The 20,371-nt window shown below is 44.3% G+C and overlaps 1 protein-coding gene across 26 annotated transcripts in view; it reads left to right on the forward strand.

The window, feature by feature from the left end:
- The first annotated feature begins 2,343 nt into the window (after positions 1-2,343).
- Positions 2,344-20,371, forward strand: part of IKZF1 (IKAROS family zinc finger 1) — a 101,472-nt gene continuing 83,444 nt past the window's right edge. For 3 of the 26 annotated variants that reach the window (XM_030932812.1, XM_030932824.1, XM_030932827.1), the window contains exons 1-2: positions 3,854-3,902; positions 18,896-18,949. In XM_030932812.1, coding sequence (XP_030788672.1) covers positions 18,910-18,949 — 40 coding nt within the window. In that variant the 5' untranslated portion in view covers positions 3,854-3,902; positions 18,896-18,909. The other 23 variants (XM_030932819.1, XM_030932826.1, XM_030932807.1 and 20 more) reach the window with 19 other exon arrangements.

Here is a 20,371-nt window from a genome sequence, read left to right on the forward strand (position 1 = left end):
AAATTTCAAAGGGAATAAAGTGAAAGTATTATCAAGAAGTGGGGAGAATTCATGTGTCAGCTCCAGCCCATCCTTGATTCGAAACCTATAGGCAGAGATGTGAATGGTCAGTAGTGCTAAAGGATTTCTGTGGTTCCTGCAGAACCAGAAGCCACTGAGGTGCCAAGACAGGGCTTTACAGATGTTTCAGGAAACCGAGCACCCAGAGGAGTGTCTTGCCCGGTTCACCAGGTGCTTCCTACCCAGGCACTGCCAGCAGGACAGTCCTAGTTCTGCACCAGCCCCCTGCCTCTCCTCTGTATCCTGCTCCTTCACCTACAGTAGCAGGCAGGAGCCAGTGGACTATGCTTAGAAACAGCCAAACCAACGAGGGAGCCCAAGAAAAAGGATCGAGGACCTCTCGATCATTAGTTTTCAAAAACAGCAGAGGCAGAAGCTGGAAGTCATGAAAATTGGGAAAAAGAAACCAAAGAAGCAGTGTCTTTGTTGCAAGTTTCATCCAAGTCCTGGGTCTTTCTTCTCCTGCTCCTGTTCATTTTCAGATGAAATTAAGTGAGTTCTCTTAGGTTAACATTATACAAAGATACAAATAATATATAAATAAAATAAAATTTTATTTTTAGCAAAAAAAAAAAAAACTTTTGCTGTTATTTAAAAATATTCTTGCTGTTTTCCAACCATCAGGGGAAACATGCACTTTTCATTGCTGTTAACAGATTTTTTTATTGAAGAAAAATACAATTATGATAACAACTTCCATACATTATTTCATTTAATTTTACATAATTCTATCAAGACCATTGTGAAGTAGATACGCTCTGCAGATGAGAAACTGAAGCTCAGACTTTAAACAACTTGCCAAACACAGGTAGTAAGAAACAAAAGTATTAACCATATCACATCACCTCAATCATCCTTTTACCTTCCTTTGAAAGTAAAAAAACTCACTCTCTTTTGAAAATCCCATCCAGGCTCTACCTGGATAAAAGTGTCTAGTTGCCTGTCTTTCTATAGTGAGCTCTGAATAAGTAGCCTCTGATTAATCCTATAGGTGGTCTCCATTCTTTCAATAATACAGCCTCAAAAGAAGAAAAATTGGTGATTTAGCAATTATTGTCTGAATAAATTAAACAGTGTTTTATTTAACACTTTAACATTGTGAAGAGGGCAATATATGAATTAATATATAAATAAAATAAAATGGCTTTAGACATAAAATGAAAAAAAAAACAGTTTTACATGTTTCCATTTCTCCCTATATGTTTTCCCATCCATTGTGCACTTTACTGTTGTCCCTAAGGGTTTGAACATTTGATTAATATTACCTCTCTGGTCCCTTTGAGTCTATCCACAGACCCCAGGTTACAATAATGTAAACTTGACTTCCTTTAACTCCACCCACTTGGGGGCAAGGGTAAGGCATGGTAACTTCAGCCTGACTGCTGCTTTGTTTTGTTTTTGTTTTGTGATAGGGTCTTGCTCTGTCGCCCAAGCTGGATTGTTTGCACTGGTGCCAATCATGGCTCACTTCAGCCTCAAACTTCTGGGCTCAAGGGATCCTCCTGCCTCAGCCTCCTAAGTAGGTTGTTGGGACTGCAGGTGCATACCATGACACCTTATTTTTAAATTTTTAATACAAATGGGGTTTGATTTTTAAAGTTTAAAATTTTTTTATACAAACAGGGTCTTGCTTTGTTGCCCAGGCTGGTCTGGAATTCTTGGCTTGAAGTCATCTTCCCACCTTGGGCTCCAAACGCAGGTGTGAGTCACTGCACCCAGCCAAGGAGCCTGACTCTTCACAGAGCACTCCTCATCTCATTGGGACATTGGTTGGGTTAGCAGGGAATAACAGTTCCTACTTGGAGAGTACTCCTCTCTTTTAGGCATGTGGCAAGGTCTTCCATATGTGATCTACTTAACCCACAAACAACCACATCAGGAAGGTCATATTATCACCAATTTACAGATGGGGAAACTCAGGCTTCCAGAGATTAAGGACCTCAGTCAGATTCATAAGCCCAAACTATCTGGGCTCTTAACCCCACATGCTCCAGCCTCAGTGGGCTACATCTTGGTGAGATGCCTATGTTTTGGTCCACTGGTCCACTCCTGAGGACCAAGGCACAGGTTTAGAGAGACATACCAGGGGCTAAAAGTACTTCTGCATCCAAGAAAAGAGGTGTCAGTGTCCCCTTTACATTGCTGGCCTCCCTCTGGGCCTTGTACCTTATGTTTATTGCCTCATTTAATCCAGGTAAGGACTCTTTAGGATTGGTGGCATGTATTCTTTTTACAGACAAGGAAGATGACGCTCAGGAGTTTGGATAACCTGCCCAAGGTCACGTAGTGGAGGAGAGGACTAGAAGGTAAATCAATGCACCTTTCACTACCTTCCCCTTCTCCGGGCTGTAGCAGTGAGTTAACTGGCTCAGGCTTGCCCAGCGGAATGCCCTTCAGGACACACTGAGTACTGTAGTAAGAGCTGCATATGCGCCCAGGAAGAATGTGGACAGACACTGTGATTCACAGGTAGAAGGGCCTCCTCCCGGGGCACCAGAGGCAGATCCTGTCTCTGGTGTGCCCCGGTCCCCGACCTGGAGGCCTCCTGGGCCAGGCCACGACCTTTCCCGGTGGCGATGGTCACCAGCCACGCTGGACTGCCCTGAAGGGACATTTTCTGCTTATTCCCTTGCCCGGCTGTGCCCTCCACCTGGAAGGCCTGTGCCCTCTTCGCCTGCATGTCCTACCCTGAGGAGGCTCCCTTGGTCTTTCATCGCTCTCCCTGCTGGTCTTCACGCCTTCCTGAACCACCGCGCCCAAGCAGGGGCACACCCTCGGCCCTCTTCACAGGGCGCTCCTCCTCACAGGGGTGCCCGAGATTTTTATTCTGTGCCTTCCTGGTGGCTCCTACAAGTCTGGAAGGGCAGGAGGCGCATCTCACTCCTCTGGGTCCCCTCCCCTAGCGCCTGGCGGGAGCCCAGGCTGCACGTGTGGAATTCATGACTTTTTCTCTCCTGCTCAAGCTGAACACACTGCTGGCTCCTGCTCGGGTGGAGCCCGGCTAATCAGAGTGAGGGGCTCCCCGCAGGGCGAAGGGGTGCGCTGTCAGAGGTGGCATTCCCGTTTTACGGAGACACACGGTGTCTTACACGCCAGGGAGAGGTCTGAGACGCAAAGAGCCGTCGAGCGGGCTGCGGGATTGCTTCGCTGTCACCTCCGCCTGCAGCCACCCTTCCGCACGCACTTGCGTGTGCACCCAGGCCAACATGGAAGGCGCCATCCTAACTTCTGCCGTGAGCAGGTGGGAGGGAAGAGAGACGAGAGGTATTCCATTGGTTGTCTGGGAAAATGAATTGCACCTTCCCCTCCCTTGCGGAGGATCAACTTTTCCCACCCCCTCGGGTGGGCACTTGCATCCTGGGGCCGGAGCCCGAACCCGGGAGCCAAGGGGCCCCAGTTCCAGGGACGTGAAGCTGAGCGCACAGCCGGCGCTCCCAGACACTGGGGAAAGTGCTTTACGGTGTCCCGAGTCCCTCGAGTCTCGCCAGCGGGGCGAGCGTGCTGGTGCCCCGACCGACTAGCGGCCCCGGGTGCAGGGTGGCGGGCCCAGCGGCGCGCGTCCCCCTCCCTTTCCTGGGGACCCGCACGTGTCGTCCGCGCCGCCCTCCCCCCCACGGGTTACGCGCGGGTCCCGCAGCCCGGTGGCCGAGCTGGGCTGCCCGGCCCGCGGGCACAGCGCCGGCGGCCGCATCCCGTGCGGGGCCGCGGCGCGATGCTGCGCTGGAATGAGGAAGCGCGGCGGCAAGGGGAGGGCCCGGGCGCGGTGCGCGCGGGGGTGGCGGCGGCGCGCCGAGCGGGCCCGGCGCGGGCGAGCGGGCTGCAGCCGGCGGCGGCGCCAGCAGGTACGGCCCGCGCCCGGCGGCCTTTTGGGGGCTGAACCGGAGCCCGGCGCTGTTGCAAAGTTTTCGTGCGCGGCTTCGCTGGCCCGGAGTTGCGGCTGAGACGGGCGCCGCGCGAGCCGGGGTACTCGGCAACGCCGAGGGGACGGGACGACGCGCCCTCTCCGTGTCCCGCTCTGCGCCCCTCTGCGTGCCCCGCTCCGTGTACCGGAGCAGTGAGCGGGGAGGCGGCCGAGACTTGCGCGCAGAGCCGAGCCGGCTGCGGGGCAAGTGGAGAGGGGACCTCCAGCGTGGGTCACCCCAAAGTTTACGGGGCCGCAGGGCGCGCGCTCCGGCCACCCGCCGCTCTTGGCGGCAGCAGGTGGTAACGCGAGGGCGCGGCGGGGGCGGCCGACGCGGAGGGGGCCAGGTACGCGGCCCGCGGGCGGCGCTGTGCGCGCGGGGCAGCCGATCGACCGGGAGCGCGAAAGCCGGGTCTGAGCCGGCTGGGGGCGGGGAGTGTGGCGGAGAAATGGGGAACAATGCGAGTGAGCAACTTCAGGAAGTCATTGTGAAAGAAAGCTGGGAAGAGCTCCGCGGCCAAGTTAGCAGGACACTCTAACAAGTGCCTGCGCGGCCCGCGCCCGGGGCGGTGACTGCGGCGACCCCCCTGGGTCCCCGCGCAGCGCAGCCCAGCCTGGGCGGGACGCTCGGCCGCGGCGAGGCGGGCAAGCCCGGTAGGGCAGAGGGAGCCCCGGCTCCGAGGTTGCTCTTCGCACCCGAAGATCAGTCTTGGCCCCAAAGCGCGACGCACAAATCCACGTGAGTGTTTTCAAATTGAATTTCAATAGGAAAACTTGGGGTAACTGGTGAATTAAAAAAAAAAAAAAGTCAAGAAAGGCGGTAAGATTGGTAATCCCTGGTGTCGCTCCGGTCCGCCTCTCCTTTCTAAGGACAGTGAGAGCGTTGACTTCTGTCAAGCGTCTGCCGCTCTGCACTGTGCCAGCAGGTGCAGGACCAGGCCGGCATGGGACACTTCTGAGCAGCCCCACTGTCACCAGGAGAGGAGTTCTAGCTCCCAGCCATATTTAAATTTATACAGACCTACATATACCCACAGAAGTCAGCCTTTATAAAGTCGTGTGTAAAGAGTTTTCCTTGTATTTGAGCCGAGAGCTTTCTTTTTATACTATAAATATGATGAGATCGAGTCAGAACTTGATTTCTGCAAGAGAGGAATTATCCCGGCTTCGAAAAGTTAGTCCTTTTGCTGACCGCAGGTTTGGCGCTCAAGTCACCAAACCTTCTCAGGAAAACCCTTAGTAATATTAAGGCATCAGGTTACTTGCGGTTATGTTTGAAATGTATTTTAAATATTTGTCAAGCATCGCTGCTGATGCCTAAGGAACCTCATGAAGGCTTGTTTTTCCTTCTAATTTGGAGGCACAGAGTATGGCATCTAATGACCGAAACCCGTAGCGATTCCATAGGGTCTGACAAGGCACAGCTTTCAAACGCAGCTTCCCTCTCTCTAGGGACTGCAGCCCACCCAGACTGAATTTCAATGCGGCGCGCTCTGCTTAGGTTACCCACTCACAATTTCCCACTGCACCGCAGGCAGTATATTTCAGCTTTGAGATACCTTATTTTGAACTTCGAGACAAAATGGTGTTGAGGAAATGTCTCCTTACTAGTCCCATCAACTTCTGTTAAAAGAGGAAAATTTATGGAAGTTGAAAATACTGCGTATGATGTTTAAACTTTCATAGAAATTCAAATGATTGTAAGGCCAGGTTCAGTTTGGTTATGAGCTGAGTGGGGAGAGAAACCCACATAAAAATGTCCTGGGTCCTCTTGAGTTTATTTATTTGTTTGAAGATGTTTGTTCAATGAGGTTTATTGTACTCATCTTTTATATGGAATTCTAAAAAGTAACAATTTTGTATTATTTATGTTAGAATGTGTCAATTATTTCTGTGACAAATCAGATCAAATTGGGCTGCGGCTTAAAATGTACACGAGGCAAATATTCATGACAAGAAGATTCACCTTCTTACGCTGGCATCTTGTAAAACGCAAAACACGTTAAAGAAATAATTTGTACACATACAAATAATGATGTCACATTAAAAATACTACATTATTCTTGCTTGATAGAATGTATCTGATTTCAAATTTCGCCATGAACATATCTCATACCTTTTTTACATGAAAAAAAAAAATGTGCTTCTGAGTCTTACAGTCAATCAGAGCTGATGACCAGAACATTTTATTGAACTCAATGGTCATGTTTTCTTCCCCTTTTGTTTCATGGTGAGAGTTGAAGGAAGGAGTTTAGAAACTCTCCAGTACTTGTTTAATTCATCGGTGTTCTAATTAGAGTGCTACCTCTTGGAAAACTACACACTCCCCTATTGCAGAAACATCATAGCAAAAATCACCCACCCTCAGGGTCTCCAGGAGACCACAAGGGCTGCGGATAAAAGTGTGGATGTGTTAGGTTTGACCCTTTTGAAAAGTTTTACACGGGCTCCTAAAGAGAAGATCAGCTGTGGCCGTTTGTAGCCATATCCTTTGTCAAAAAACTAATATTGTAGTGAATATATTGATTGGCTAAGAGGTCTAAAGCCCTGTTGTACTGCAGACCACTGTCTTCCTTGTTTGACTAGAGACTTGGAGTTTGAGAACAGTGGTTCTTTGGTTTGGATACATTTTTTGTTCTTGATTTGGATGTATGTGTTTCATGCGTGGTTAATGTAGCATATTTTCAATATAAATGTCAAAAATTTTGAAATAGGAAAGAACTCTCTATTAATATATGTATACATGCACTTCAAGATTATGCCTATATTAACAGATACATGAAATAAAGAAATACCATGTACATATGCACACACACAGAGCATGCACGCAGAGTGGAGTAAGAAGCATGGGGCAGTGTGGAAGAGTTTTAACATCAAGCAGACCTGAAATGAGTATTAAAGGCCCCCTTTATTTTTGAACTTTTACTAAAACAAGATGGATTTCCCTATGTTATATAATGGTGAATTTTAGGCATAAATAACGTTTTTTGAGTGTTGCATAATTGTATGTATTAATGTAATGTAACTGCAGTTAACTAAGAATTCATCAAGGATAGCACTCTTTTGTGGCATTTTTTTCCTCCTCTATTGGAATTGTGAAATAATTTCACTATGAAATAAGTGTTGGTTCTTGTCATATTCTAAGGGAGATTGATGTAAGTGGCTCCACTCCAGCTTACAGAAGGTAAACCATGACCTTTTTGTGTTCTCTGAAAACGCTTGTCTTCCGATGCCTCTGTTTCTAAGACTGACAAGCACTCTGGGGTACTGTGACGCCTGCTTCTAGCAGCAGAGTTGCTGCAGCTCCTGTCCTGGCTGTGAACATTGTTCTCTGTCTGGTGTCTTTGCGTTCATAATTACAGAGACTTCTGCTCTATTCCATTTCATATTTGTGCTGAATAATCATTCCATTTTATGGGAGAAAATACAAGATGTAAAAGCAACAAGTGACCCATCCTTTGAAGCTTACAAGAAGAGAAACATAAATCTATTTCACATCTTAAAAATAGATGAGTTTTATTTTGCTCAAAAAGGGCACATGTACATTTTTGATCTAGGTCTTAAAAACATAGAGTTTCAGAGGATCAACGTTATACACACTGTCTCTCCCTCTCTCTCTCTCTCACACACACACACACACACACACACACACAAACACTTAAAGTTCAGATGAGGAACAAGATAGGAATGAGGTTTTGTTAGGGACGTAGAGCACCTAAAACCAAAGGATATCGACAGTAACAAAACTATTTTTACTGTGGTGCTGACTGAACACTCATGCTGGTATCTTCACGTGGACCATGGCTTTCTTGTATTTCTTTGCAGTTTAATAAATGACTTCATACCTCAGGTTACCTTTCCACATCTCCTGGAATATATGTTTATGTCCTTAAAGTTTCAGTGTCATCACTTTAGTAGCTTTAGTTTGAGTTTTTAAATGTTTGGTGATATTCCAACAAATATTTTTAAGACATGAAACCTTACAAAGTGCTGCATATTACAAGTGAGATACAACAGCAAACAGAAGAAGGTTTGCAGAAGGTTTTTAAATGGCGAAGTTCGGGCCTGCCCATTTTGGTGTCTCCTTGGTGGTTACTCCTGAGAAGGGCCTGGAGGAAGAGTAACTGAGGCCTAATCTACAGGCAACTGCCAAATTGTTTCAGTTGACGTTTTTTCCCTCTCATGTTTGACTATGATAAATAGGTAGATGCCAGAGGAGTCTTCAGCCAACCACCTGTTAATAAACTGTTAAAAATGGTGCAAACCCTAGGTCACAGGTGTGGGGGCCATTTGTCCTGCCTGTTCACAGGCCTGGCCCTAATTCTTTTCTCCCATGGCCATTTCTGCCTTAGGGGAACTCACAATTCCTGTTGACTAAAAGAGCACCCTTTTCCACCACAAGCCTGACAAATCAGACGTCCACATAATTTCTGAACTCATTTTGGTTACGACAGGAAGCACAGGCTCCCTTCCTGTCTGTGTTTTCCTAAGAGAAAACGGTCTTCCCTCCTTTTTTGCATATTTGGCAAGTGGTTCCACCTTTCTCTGCACCCTGGTGGAGTGTGAAGGCAGCAGTGGAACCTTTTGGAGGAGGAAGAGGACACAGAGGCCCTGTAGCCAGGCACCAAGATCCCTCCCTGGTGTCTGAGTCTGAGGGAAACCGAGCACCCCTGGGTCCTCAAAGTCTGGATTTGTGTGGAAAAGGCAGCTCTCACTTGGCCTTGGCGAGGCCTCAGTTGGTTGGTGAGTGCCACATGGTTTCTTTGTGTACTTGCATGGATTGGAATAGCCAGTGTGTTCTTCCCTCTTCCCTGCTGGTGTTTCCACAGTGGGTGGCCTGAACCCCGAGCAGCTGCCCATATCCCTGTACAGGCCACCTGTCTTGGGTGATGGAGAGCATCATTATGCTCCGTCTGCACGCTCTGCTTTCGGATGGCCCCATGCTCCACCTCCTGATAGCTCGTGGCACGGGGCCACGGCTTAACGAATGGCTGAAAATGGGTCCTAATTAGTGGAAAAGTGCTTTCTTCATATTTTCTCACTCAAGTGTGCAGTGATTCATTTTTCTTATGCAATCATCTCGCTGCTAAAGTAAATCTGACTGTCTTCCCGCCATTTCACACCAAAAGTTAACTCTAATGGGTAGGAGGTTAGGTTCGTTGAGAGACCAATGCAGTAAGAAGAGGGGACCCAACGTGGGCTTGTCTGTCTGGTCTTCCTCTCTTCCTTTTTTCTTCCCTTCTCTTCTCTGTCTTTCCCTTCCTTCCACTTGCCTTTCCTTTCCTGTCCTTCCCTTCCCTTCCCTCCCCTCTTTCTTTCTATAATTGGTGGGGGTTTTGCACAGACTGTCGAAACACTAAGAACTGCATAAAGTGTTTTTGAATGGGCTTACACGTATTGAAGTAGATTGTTATGCTCCACCTTTGAGATCACACACTAAAATCTATACCTTTAAAGCCTTTTCTGTTAGTTTGAAACTATTTGAAAATGAACAATGTGGTTTAGATTAGAGTCCTGTTCTGAAGCTAGGAGTTCCACTATGAATATTGATTTATCAGTTTTTGATAAATTTTTGTTGTTATACCAGATTTTCACTGGCAAACCTAGAACAAATAAAATTCCACATAAGATACTTCCCTAGACCTAACGGGAAAAATGTTTAATTTAGAGTCTAGAAGAAATGAGAATGAGGAATTGACCTTTTGTAAGCTTACTTCTGAGGCACTCTGAAGTGTGTTCCAGTGCTTTTAATGGAAACTAGAGAGAGCCAGCAAACCCCTAGTGCGAGCCCCACTTTTAACCTGAGAAAGTGACCTTTTCCTCCTCCTCTGTGCTGAGTTTTGCGTAGGGCACAAAATTAAGCCGATATTCAAAGAGATTCACTGCAAAAACATATTGATAAATTGTATATTCTATTTCACTAAATTAAAAGCACACTGCTAATTATCTCAGGTTGTTAAACATAAGGCAATTAATTATTTTAAAAATTGGTAGGAAGTTGTGAGTACTTTTGCAGTATGTTTTCCCGCTTTAGTATGAGGTTGTATATATTTGCTTGAACTTAAAGAATTTTCGCTTTAAGATTAGACAATGTTTTGTTAAAGAAATGAAATTTGCTAAAAAGGAACATGTAAAGTGAAACATTAAGAATAAATAATTTCAGCTTACTTAAGAGCTGCAGAAAAATCTAACTGCAGTGTTTAAAATGAATTTTCCCACATTTTGCTCTCTTATGGACAGGAGCATTTTCTGTCAGGTTATAAATAAAGATATGCCCATTTTTGTAGCCCCACAAATGAGGAAGTTGTAAGGTCTCTGAGGTTTTACTGATGAGCCCCCTCCCCCTGGGTTTGCATGAAGAGATCATAGGCCACAAGTAAAGGACTACAAAATGGGATCTAAACTATCCTGGTGGGGCCTGATTCCCACGTTTCACATGGACCTTACAATGTGATGAATGGTTTTGGTATGAGGGTGTTAAGAATGCTTCCCGATTTGGGTTACAGGACAGCCAGCGCTGAGCTCCCTATTGCAGAACAAAATAGGAATCTAGAACTTTCTTGCTAACAGGATCCAGCTAAAACACCAAGTTAGATTCTCAAATGATGTTCTTTTCTGTCATTATTTGATTGTTGCCAGTAGCAGTTATTGTTACCAAGTTATTGATGTATTTATTCTTCCCTTTGCCCTTCTGAGACACAACTCATTTTGACTTCAGTGGACCCCCTCAAAGGTGGGATGATGAGCAAGGTGAATTTCCAAAGTAAAGCTACTAAGAGACCAAACTACAATTTAAGGAACCTGATTTTTTAATCAAATTCTATGTACTGTGGGCATAGTTCAACCTAGATTAATTTCTTATAGTTGTTATGAAAAAAATTTCATCTCAATTGATAGCTGATAATTTTGTGGGTATCGTAAACAAAATGGAGGTCGGAATTCAGTCCCTTGGGGAAAATTTCCAGTTAGTCTGGAAACCAGTGGCTTTGGCCTACCCAAGTTTGAAGACAGCAATCAGGATGTCTGCACCTTTTCATCCTCTCTGGAGCAAAGACTAAATACCCATTATTGTATATAGGTCAGGCCAAAGCAGCCTTTTATATTGCAAGGAATAAGAGGTAAATAGATACATGTGCAGCAATGAATCCCCTAATGCGTTTACTCTAGAGTGCATGTTCTCTCTGTATGTATAGGTAGATTTTGTAGATCTTGTCTTACCACCTGCTGATGGTAGATACTATATCTAAATAAGATGAAGAAAATTTATAGTACCTAGGAATGTGTCCTCAGTAGGCAAATCAATCAATCATGATTTCAAGTTATTTTTAATAAATATACACATATGGGTTCATAAACAATGGGATGTTCCTGTGAGGATCTAAATCATTTTACTTCTTTGGGACTAAATAAAATGTAGCTCTTCCCAAATAAACTCACACAAGTACTTATTTTAATAGAAGTCAAATGGCTTTGCAGAAACTTCAATTTTACAGGTGCGTTGTTTGAAATGTTATGGGTATGCAAGTGGATTTCTCTATTATGTACAGTGTTAAGTATGAGTCTCAAAATGTCCACCTGAAATGATTTACTTGTATGTTAAGATAATTTCACTGCTAAGAAGGCAAGATAAAGCATTCTTTGTGACACCATTTGGCCTTGCTGAGGGAAAAACTTACTGTTATAACTTTGTGTTTATCTATCTTTTAAAAAAAATGAAGGAAAAAAACTTTGAAAATAGTGGGAACACAATTCTTCCTGGGCTCCTGTGTCTCTTTATCTTATTATAATAAATTACCAAAAAAAAAAAAAAGTGACCTGGGGCATATCTGTGCAGACCCTTCTTTTGGAGGCAGTTTCTGTGTTTTTTAAAGCTGTAGGTTCTATTTTCATTGCACTTCATATTGTTGCACAGCTCCTGGCCATGCATGAAGGTCTTCTGAAATCGGTAGGAGGGCAGAAGAAAATGATTCTAAATTTACATTTTTTTAACTTAAATGATGAAGTGTGAAATGCCATTTATATTTGAGGAAGCTACCTAGGAAGTGGCTGATGTCGATGGCCCAAATCAGAAGAGGGCCTGTAAAAGCCTCTGTCAATTTTGACTATGTATGCTTATCCCATGGTTGCTCAATAAACAGCAGTAGTAGTTTGAGAGTGGATGGTACAGTAGTATAGACAGGAAGCCTCTCCTCTCCGTGTGAACCGTGCACCCCTATGAGAGGGTAGAGATGATACATTATGCCTGTAACGTCAGGACAGACAGTCATGGCCAGCTTGAACTCCAGCTCTGGGCTTCTTGCAGCAACAAACGTGAACACAAAGGACTGTCTCCAACTCCACTTTCTCTATTTTTAAAACAACTTTTGGGATACAGTATCTGCCATCATTTCTTATACCTCACTTAGAAACAGGTGGCTCCACTGTGGCATTTAAAATGTTCTGTTTCTTTTCCCTCTGTATCAAATACCTCTTTACTAAGAAAACATTCAAATAGCATAGTTTTTAACTGTGTTTTGAAAGGTTTCCTTAGTTCCCTTTGACCCTTCCTTTTCTGCATATCAGTTCCTGGCCATAAAAATAAAAAATGCTAGGACAGAATTGTACATCTGAGCTGATTTGCCCTCAAAAAGTTTCACAGTGGAACAAACCACAGGAGTTTTCTGTGGCTCAGTTAAATGTCGGGGGAGGGTGGTGTGAAAGCCAAATTGGATTCCTGCTTTCCTGTTTAAATCTTGTTTTTCATTGTTATTTGCACCAGCAATACTCTGTGGAATAATCACGAAAATGTGTAGATTGGCAGCTAATTTTTGAAAAATGAAAAGAATCAGAAATGAAATAAGAGTGCTGAGAAGTTTTTATGTTCTCTCAACCTGTTTTGTCAAATTGTTACGAAAACCTATAAGGTCTCTTTGACTAGATACAAAGACTTTGCATATTGCCTTAGCTTTCTCTTGAAGCATTTCCTTTTTTAAAATACAGTGTAATTCACAGTGAAATGATAGATTTGCAAAAGTAAAATCTACCAGTCTGAAGATGAAAGGACTTGTCTCTTAGCAGGAATAATGGGTTTTATTAAAGAGGTCTGTGACCCAAGGCATTTTAAATAAATTACAGACTTGGTCCATGGCCCCCCACCCCCACCATGTATCTACTTCCTTCAATATAAGCATCATTGAGTATTTAAGGAAATAACCCCAAATGTAACTCTAGTGTGGCTTCACTTGTCAGGGAGGAAAAAGTAAATAGCATACATTTGGCCAAATAACCAGAAGTTTACTGTAGAAGTTTTATGATGAAATTTGCCTTCATTGCAGAGTATTACAAAGATCATATTTAGTTTCTGGCAGTATATAAGTAGCATCCATCCTTATCTGTCATGCATTTGGAGTGCGCGACCCCTGCACCAGGCTGCAACATTCTGATGGGCAAGAGTGCTAGAAAGAAAGAGGCATCACCATCAGACTGCACGGGTTCAAGTCTCAGCTCTGTTGTGGATTAACTATGTGACCTGGGGAAAGCTATTGCTCTTAGCCTTGGTTCTCTCTTCTATAAAATGGAGATAATAATGCAGATGCCTTGGGTTTAATTGGGAGAGTTAAAGACACGTGTACATATTTATCAAGTAGGTGTTGAATTCTAGCTCTACATTGGACACTATGCCGGGTGCTCAAATAAACAAGTGGACAAGACAGACATCACCCACGGTCTTTGTGAGGCTTAACCATTTGCCTCTTCAATGCCAGAAACTTAGTAGGTTGCTTAGATAAAGCCAGGGAGTACCAGTATCCTTTTGTTTGCAACCTTTTCCTGGCACACTCAAAGTATTCAATACATGTTATGAAATATCTCAGGACAAAGAGTCCCCCGTAGAGTACCAGTGGAGAGGGAAGGCATTTGCTTAAAAGTGAACCAACAGAAAGACACTGTAAGGCAGCTGTTTAAGTCTTAGGGAACTATAATTTTTTTCTTTTTCTTTCTTTTCTTTTCTTTCTTTTTTTTTTTTTTTTTTTTTTTTTTTTTTTTTTTTTTTTTTTTTTTGTCTCCCTCTGTCACCCAGACTGGAGTGCAGTGGTGCAGTCTCAGCTCACTGCAAGCTCTGTCTCCCGGGTTCACACCGTTCTTCTGTCTCAGCCTCCTGAGTAGCAGGGACTACAGGTGCCCACCACCACGCCCAGCTAAGTTTTTTGTGTTTTTAGTAGAGACGGAGTTTCACGGTGTTAGCCCAGGATGGTCTTGATCTCTTGACCTCGTGATCCACCTGCCTCGGCCTCCCAAAGTGCTGGGATTACTAGCGTGAGCCACCACACCCGGCCAACTGCAATTTTTTTTAAAGCTTGTAGAAGTACTGTGTGCTACCAACAGATAGGCTAATTTTGAGTGACCCTCAGTACTTTGTACAGTTAATTTGGCATGCTGTGTACTTAGTGGCTTTTTAATAGCTATAAATTTGGGCTGCTAGAAAAGTGGTAAAGTTGTGATTCTTGACAGGCATCTATCTGCATTTTAATTTTTACTTCATTTGTCTAGACTCAGCTTGTCAGAATTATGGGAGAGACTCCTTGTGTCAGGGCAAGCACTGTGAAGAGAGGTATTCACTGTCAGAAAAGAGAGGGGAGTTGGAGGCAGCTCAGAGGCCTGAGACCCGCCTCCACAGGGGCCCCAGCAGGCTTGGCGGGGCTCTGGTCAGACTCTCCTCTGGGGTGCTGCAGTTAGAATGAGTTCACTTCCCAGCCAGGCTTGCCAAGGCTCCTCACCTGGAAGCAGCAACTGCCCAGGGCTGTTGGATGTTTCTCCCCAGGGAACAGCCAGGTCCCAGTCCTGCCTCAGTGTGGAAGGAGGAAAGGCAGGGTCCAGGAAGCTGTTTCAGGACAGGCCCAAGGTCCCCCAGGGACGCCTTGCAGGGTCTGCGAAGGCTGTAAGTCAGCACTGCCCACACAGCCTGGAAGAGGCCCCTGTCCTGTGGACTTGCCCGGTTCCTAGTCTGGCTTCTGCTCCTCCTTTGTAAAGTTATGGATATGCTAATAGTTTATAACTGAAACTAGGAAAGTAAGTCCTATTTGACACTGGTCAGAAAGAGGGAGAGAAAGGAGAAGGGCGGAGAGAGACTGAGAGAGAAACAGTCTCTCTCAGACAAAGGGAGGCAGAGGGAGGGAGGGAGAGACTGAAAAAGAGATGGGAGGTAGGTGTGGGAGGAGGGAGAGATGCAGAAGGCAGAGGAAAGACAGACAGAGATTTAGACCTTCCAAGTCAGTGAGCAGTCCAGAGTGGGAGCGGAGGGTGCCTGATGGCTTGTGACTGCAGACTCCACTCCCTGCTCCTAGAGGCACAGCCATGGACAGCTTCTGTCACGTTGGCCCTGCACTTAATCTCTGCATCTATTTCCCCTTATGCATGATTCAGAACTGCGTGCTCCAAAAAAACAGTAAAAGCATTCATGTTCATAAGAATTGCACAGGTGAAAGGTAGTTTGCTGATATTGTTGTATTTTCTATCGATTCTTTTAGCTCTTGCCTGAAATTGTTTGGGTTTCCCAGGCAAAGTAGAAAACTGCAGTACGTTTCTGTGAAATAATTATTCCTTCTGGCATCTCCCTTTACAGACCTACTGATCTTGATTTTTCATTTAGGTGAAAGTTTGTGAAAACATGCCATTAGTTTGCTTTTGTGATTAACTCCTTTTACTGAACGTAAGCTCCTTTTAAGCTGAAGCTGTATCAAGCTTAAATTCCGTTTTACTTGGCACTCTGTGTTTCTTCCATGTGGGAGAAGAGGGACTCAGTAAGTGCTTTGTAAAATACACAGCCAAAGTGATGCACGTGCTAACAAAAGAGTGTGACAGGACGTAAGTGCCCTTCTAGACACTTCAGGCTCCCCTTTGTAAGCTGTCTTGGAAGAAGCCACGTTTCCTTTCCCTCAAACAGTTTCTCATTGTTTGATTATTCTTTTAGCCTTTCTCTGGAAGCAAAGCCACTTTTACGAGAAAGTCACTGCTTTTCATCTCAAGAGATGCAAGTTTGGAGTTTGGGGAAGCTTTCAGGAGCCCGTCAAGTCATCCTTTATGATGTCAGACGAGTCAGGCCACGGAATTCACAGGGCTCAGTGCAGACTGAAAACTCGAGGCCTCTTGTTCAAAAGTTATTAAAAATTTTGGTGAACATCACACCAAGCAAAGAGATCCCCTAAGCACCAGCCCCCAAGCAACTGCACTCATAAGCCCATGAAGCCCCCTGCCGTCAGAAACAGTGTGGTTGAAATTGTGTATGAACTTGGAAGTGAGGTGGATTGCAAAACACAGGTCTCCATGCTGGGGCAGGAAGTGGTGATAGGGCATTGAGTGGAAATGTCCAGCAGGCCCACGTACGAAAATGCAGAGCTCTCTGCCTCTTGCAGACTTGGCTGCTAACCATAGACTCACTCCAGGAAGGTGCTCACTGTGGTGTGATCTGCTGCCCACCCCCAGCTCCCTCCAGGAGACTGATGCGGGGACTGTTTGCAAATGACTGCAAAAGTAAGAAGGTTCCCACAGAGCAGAGCTTGATTTGGGGACCAGCCGAGGACAGTTTGTCAGGATTCTGGCTTGAAACTGTTCTCACATCTCACCCCCTGAAAGGACGAGTGTGTCTGGAGGACTTAGCATCGATCACCTCTGTCTCCATGCAGCAAACTCAGAGGCTTAGCCCACATTCTACTGGAAGGGCGTTTGCCAGTGGTGCTTGGGTGGAAGAGCCTTGACTGTGCCTTAAGAAACATCTTTTTTTAAAAAATTGAAAATAACTTGAGTATGCAACTATAGGGCATTGGTTATATAAATCAGTTGAGTAGTGTGTAGCCAGTAAAATAATGATGGTGGTGTATATTTGTTAAATAAAAAGATATGTGTAGTATTAAATTAAAGAATATTTTAAAACAGTATATTTGTAATCCGTTTAGTGTTCTCTTTTTGTAAAAAGCACAGAAATAAATATACAGAAAAAAATAGTAGTCCTAAGTGGTAGAAATTATGAGCATTTTCTTGCCTTTAAAAAAAGTTGTAAAAGATTGTATCATTTATGTAGCAAAAAGTTTAAAGTCATCATTCTAAAACTTTCGTGTTGGTATAGTTGCTGTGACAAGATTTAACTTCTGTATGCTTCACCAACCAATACAGAGGTATTTAAGACCTGGTGTGTGATAGGCCACACTAAAATACTATACACATCTTCAGAAAGCTAAAGAACTAACTTCTAACATGCTGTATTAGTGTGGCACAGCTATTACAAAGATTTTTCTCATTTGAGTCTGTCTTGTTTCTTTATCGTTGTTTTGACAGTTTCAGAAGAATCATGGCTTTTCCCCTTTTTTACAGTAAAGGTATCTGAGACTCTTGACGTATTGCTTTTTGGAAATGCTTGTGCTAGTCACATGCTTGCATCTGGGCTAGTGTGTCTGGCTTCCGTGTGCTGATGGATGCTTACTGTGGTTTCTGAAATACTTTTTCTGTACAGTGGCCACTGGCTGTACTCCTAAGCCACACACCCACCTTGAAAATTCATGCCACTTTTAGAAATAGATAAAAATCTCTCCCATCCAGAAAAAGTGACTATCATGTATATCCTCATCATGACTAATACTGATATTCCTGAAATTGAACATAGATATTCCATATGTACCATAAAAGGTATTAAAGGTATATGGAGTGATAGATATATGTAACACTTCTACCCTCACAGTTTTCAGCCTAATTGAGAGGGTAAGGTCCCTGAATCATCCATCAGTTTTCAGATCTCTGCTGAAGCAAGCCACAGCTCAGATCCACACACCTGAACCAGAGACAGAGGTGGCCAAAAATAAAAAGGGGTACGGGGGAAAACTTGGTTTAGAGTCAACAAATAGACTGTATTTTCTGGTTAGTGAAGGAGCTATCCTGAAATTCATTTACCACAGCATAAATAAGCAGATTTCCTTGAGGTCACCTTCTGCTGACCATAGCTTTCTTATCTGTGGAGCTGCCAGCTGTCATCCACTTCGAGGCACCTGAGACTGCTGAGTGGCAGGCCAGGACCCCAAGGGCGAAACACAGCACACCTTTTTCTTTCTACTCCACTGACCCTGGGGTTCTCTCCCTGGTGTTTGTGGCTTGTAGTGCACTCTGTGGAACATTCATTGTGGCCATCGAAGGACAGCATCTTCCCAGTTGTTTCTTTTTTATTTATTTATTTAATTTAAACCAATCTGAGAAGCCAGCCATCTGTCAGCAAAACAGGAAGGCTTGGGCTCTCTCCTGGGCTCGTTTTGCTGCTGTCGTGAGCTTCACTTCTCTCCGTGTAAGAGTGCTGGTGAAGGCTGAGGCAAGGGCCCAGAAAGATTGAGGGACAAAGACAGGAGCGCCCGCATTGCCCATCTGCCAGGCTGGAGGTGTATTCATTATTGATGGAGGTAGTGCAGTTGCTGCTCAGATATGCAGCCCTGCCTGGGTAAATGAGACATTCTTCAGCAAATTGCTTCGTTTTTTGATTGCTGATTGTACGCGTGTCACCAAGCTGACTCAAGGTTCATCGATGCATGCTCAGTAAATTAGAAAGAACATAACTATGGATCAGCCAAGAGAATGAATTCTGTGCCTACAATGACCCAGGGCCATTTAATTTTCTGCTTAATTTTGTTGCAGTCAGTTTGCATTTTGGGTTATTATGCAGTAGGAAATTAACAATAAATAACAAATTTGGTCCTCCTGTGCTTGTAATGATATTTTTATAAATCTTTGTAATGCTGTTTTTAAAAGGATCAAGGTCTGTGCCAGTCTGATACTCCGGCAAGTATGTGAGGAGGAAAATGCATTATTCTTGCTAGATAACCTTGTTGTTAAATAGCATAGGGGTTCTTTATCTCTCTCTCTCTTTCTCATATCTTATTGGTATTTTTGCTTTAAACTAAAATCCCTTCCTCTCTTTCTCAGATAACCTGAGGACAATGGATGCTGATGAGGGTCAAGACATGTCCCAAGTTTCAGGTGAGACCTTATGAGATACCCATGTGGGAAGTTCATGAGAAAAGTTTCCTTGGGGCCAGAAGTCAGAGTGCTTGGTATGGCCATGGGGGAGGACTAGCGGCTATTCTGCAAAAGAAAAGACCGTGATGGAAATTGCCTGAGTGTTTCCTTCACCCATTACAAATTATCTCACTTTGAGAAGCTGAACAGAAAGTCTCCAAGATGAAATTAGTTTTACTATTAAACCTCAGGAAAGAAAAAACTGGGAAGAGTTAAATACATATTTGTACTGTTGGAAGGAAAAATGGCTGATTGGTCTGCCCTAAAACCCAAACACATGCCAATGATGGTACTTAGAGAGAGACAGAGAGAGAGAAAGCTTGAAAAATATAATTGTTGGGCACAGTCGTGACTATTTGTTCATCAAGCATGGACACAACTTGGCTCCCCTTTGCCATATATCTTTTCAAGCCATATTGGACATAGCTCTTCTCATCCAGGAGACCCAGGAAGTGGAGAAGTCTGTAGTAGGAAAAGCCTAAGGGTAGGTCACAGACTGACCATTTGGCAGTAGTGAGGATGGACAGCCAGCCAGTGCAACAAAACCGCACAGTTCCCCAATGCATGGACGTAGGAAGACAGCTTTCTGTCTGGCCCTGTATCCAGAGGCGTCAGGCCCAGTAGTGGCTTTCACGGACTTTGGGGTTTTTGGTATTTCACATTTTTGAGCCTCACAGACTCACAACCAGCCCCAGAGGCTGATCTCTGTTTGAGAAAGGTCTCTCAGTGGCACCTTACCTTGGCTGAGCACCCTTGTGTTTTGAAGTTTCTATGGGATTGCACAAGTCAGTGCTCCTGATGAAGACCAGGACCTGTGTGTGGCTGCTCCCCTGCTTGGCGGCTTCCCTGGAGAAGATGCAGGAGAGGATCTTCTGAGTTCCATGGAACTGGAGATAGATCTGCCAATCACAGGCTTCCTTCTCCACCACTCCATAGCCGTTCTATTCATGTTTCAGGTTTTGGACTTAAACTCTCCCAGATGCAAAGAACAAACAAAAGGCTAGCTTATTTTTCCTTTAGAGTTAGGCTTTGTATTTATTGCAATATAATTTCCACATTCTTTGTGTACATTTGTATCTTAAATATAATTCTTTTTTAGTCGACACAAAATAGTTGTGTACATAGACACAAAATCATTGGGTGCATAGTGATGTTGTGATACAATGCAATGTATAGTAATCGGATCAGGTAAATCAGCGTATTCATCGTCTCAAACATTTATCGTTTCTTTGTGTTGGGAACATTCAACATCTTCCTTCTAAGTATTTGAAACTATATATTATTATTGACTACAGTCATCCTGCAATGGTGTAGAACACTAGAACTTATTCCTCCTACCTAGCTGTAATTTTGTTTCCTTTAACAAATCTCTCCCTATCTTCC

This window comes from Rhinopithecus roxellana, chromosome 6 (genome assembly GCF_007565055.1).
Source record: "Rhinopithecus roxellana isolate Shanxi Qingling chromosome 6, ASM756505v1, whole genome shotgun sequence".
Taxonomy (NCBI): Eukaryota; Metazoa; Chordata; class Mammalia; order Primates; family Cercopithecidae; genus Rhinopithecus; species Rhinopithecus roxellana.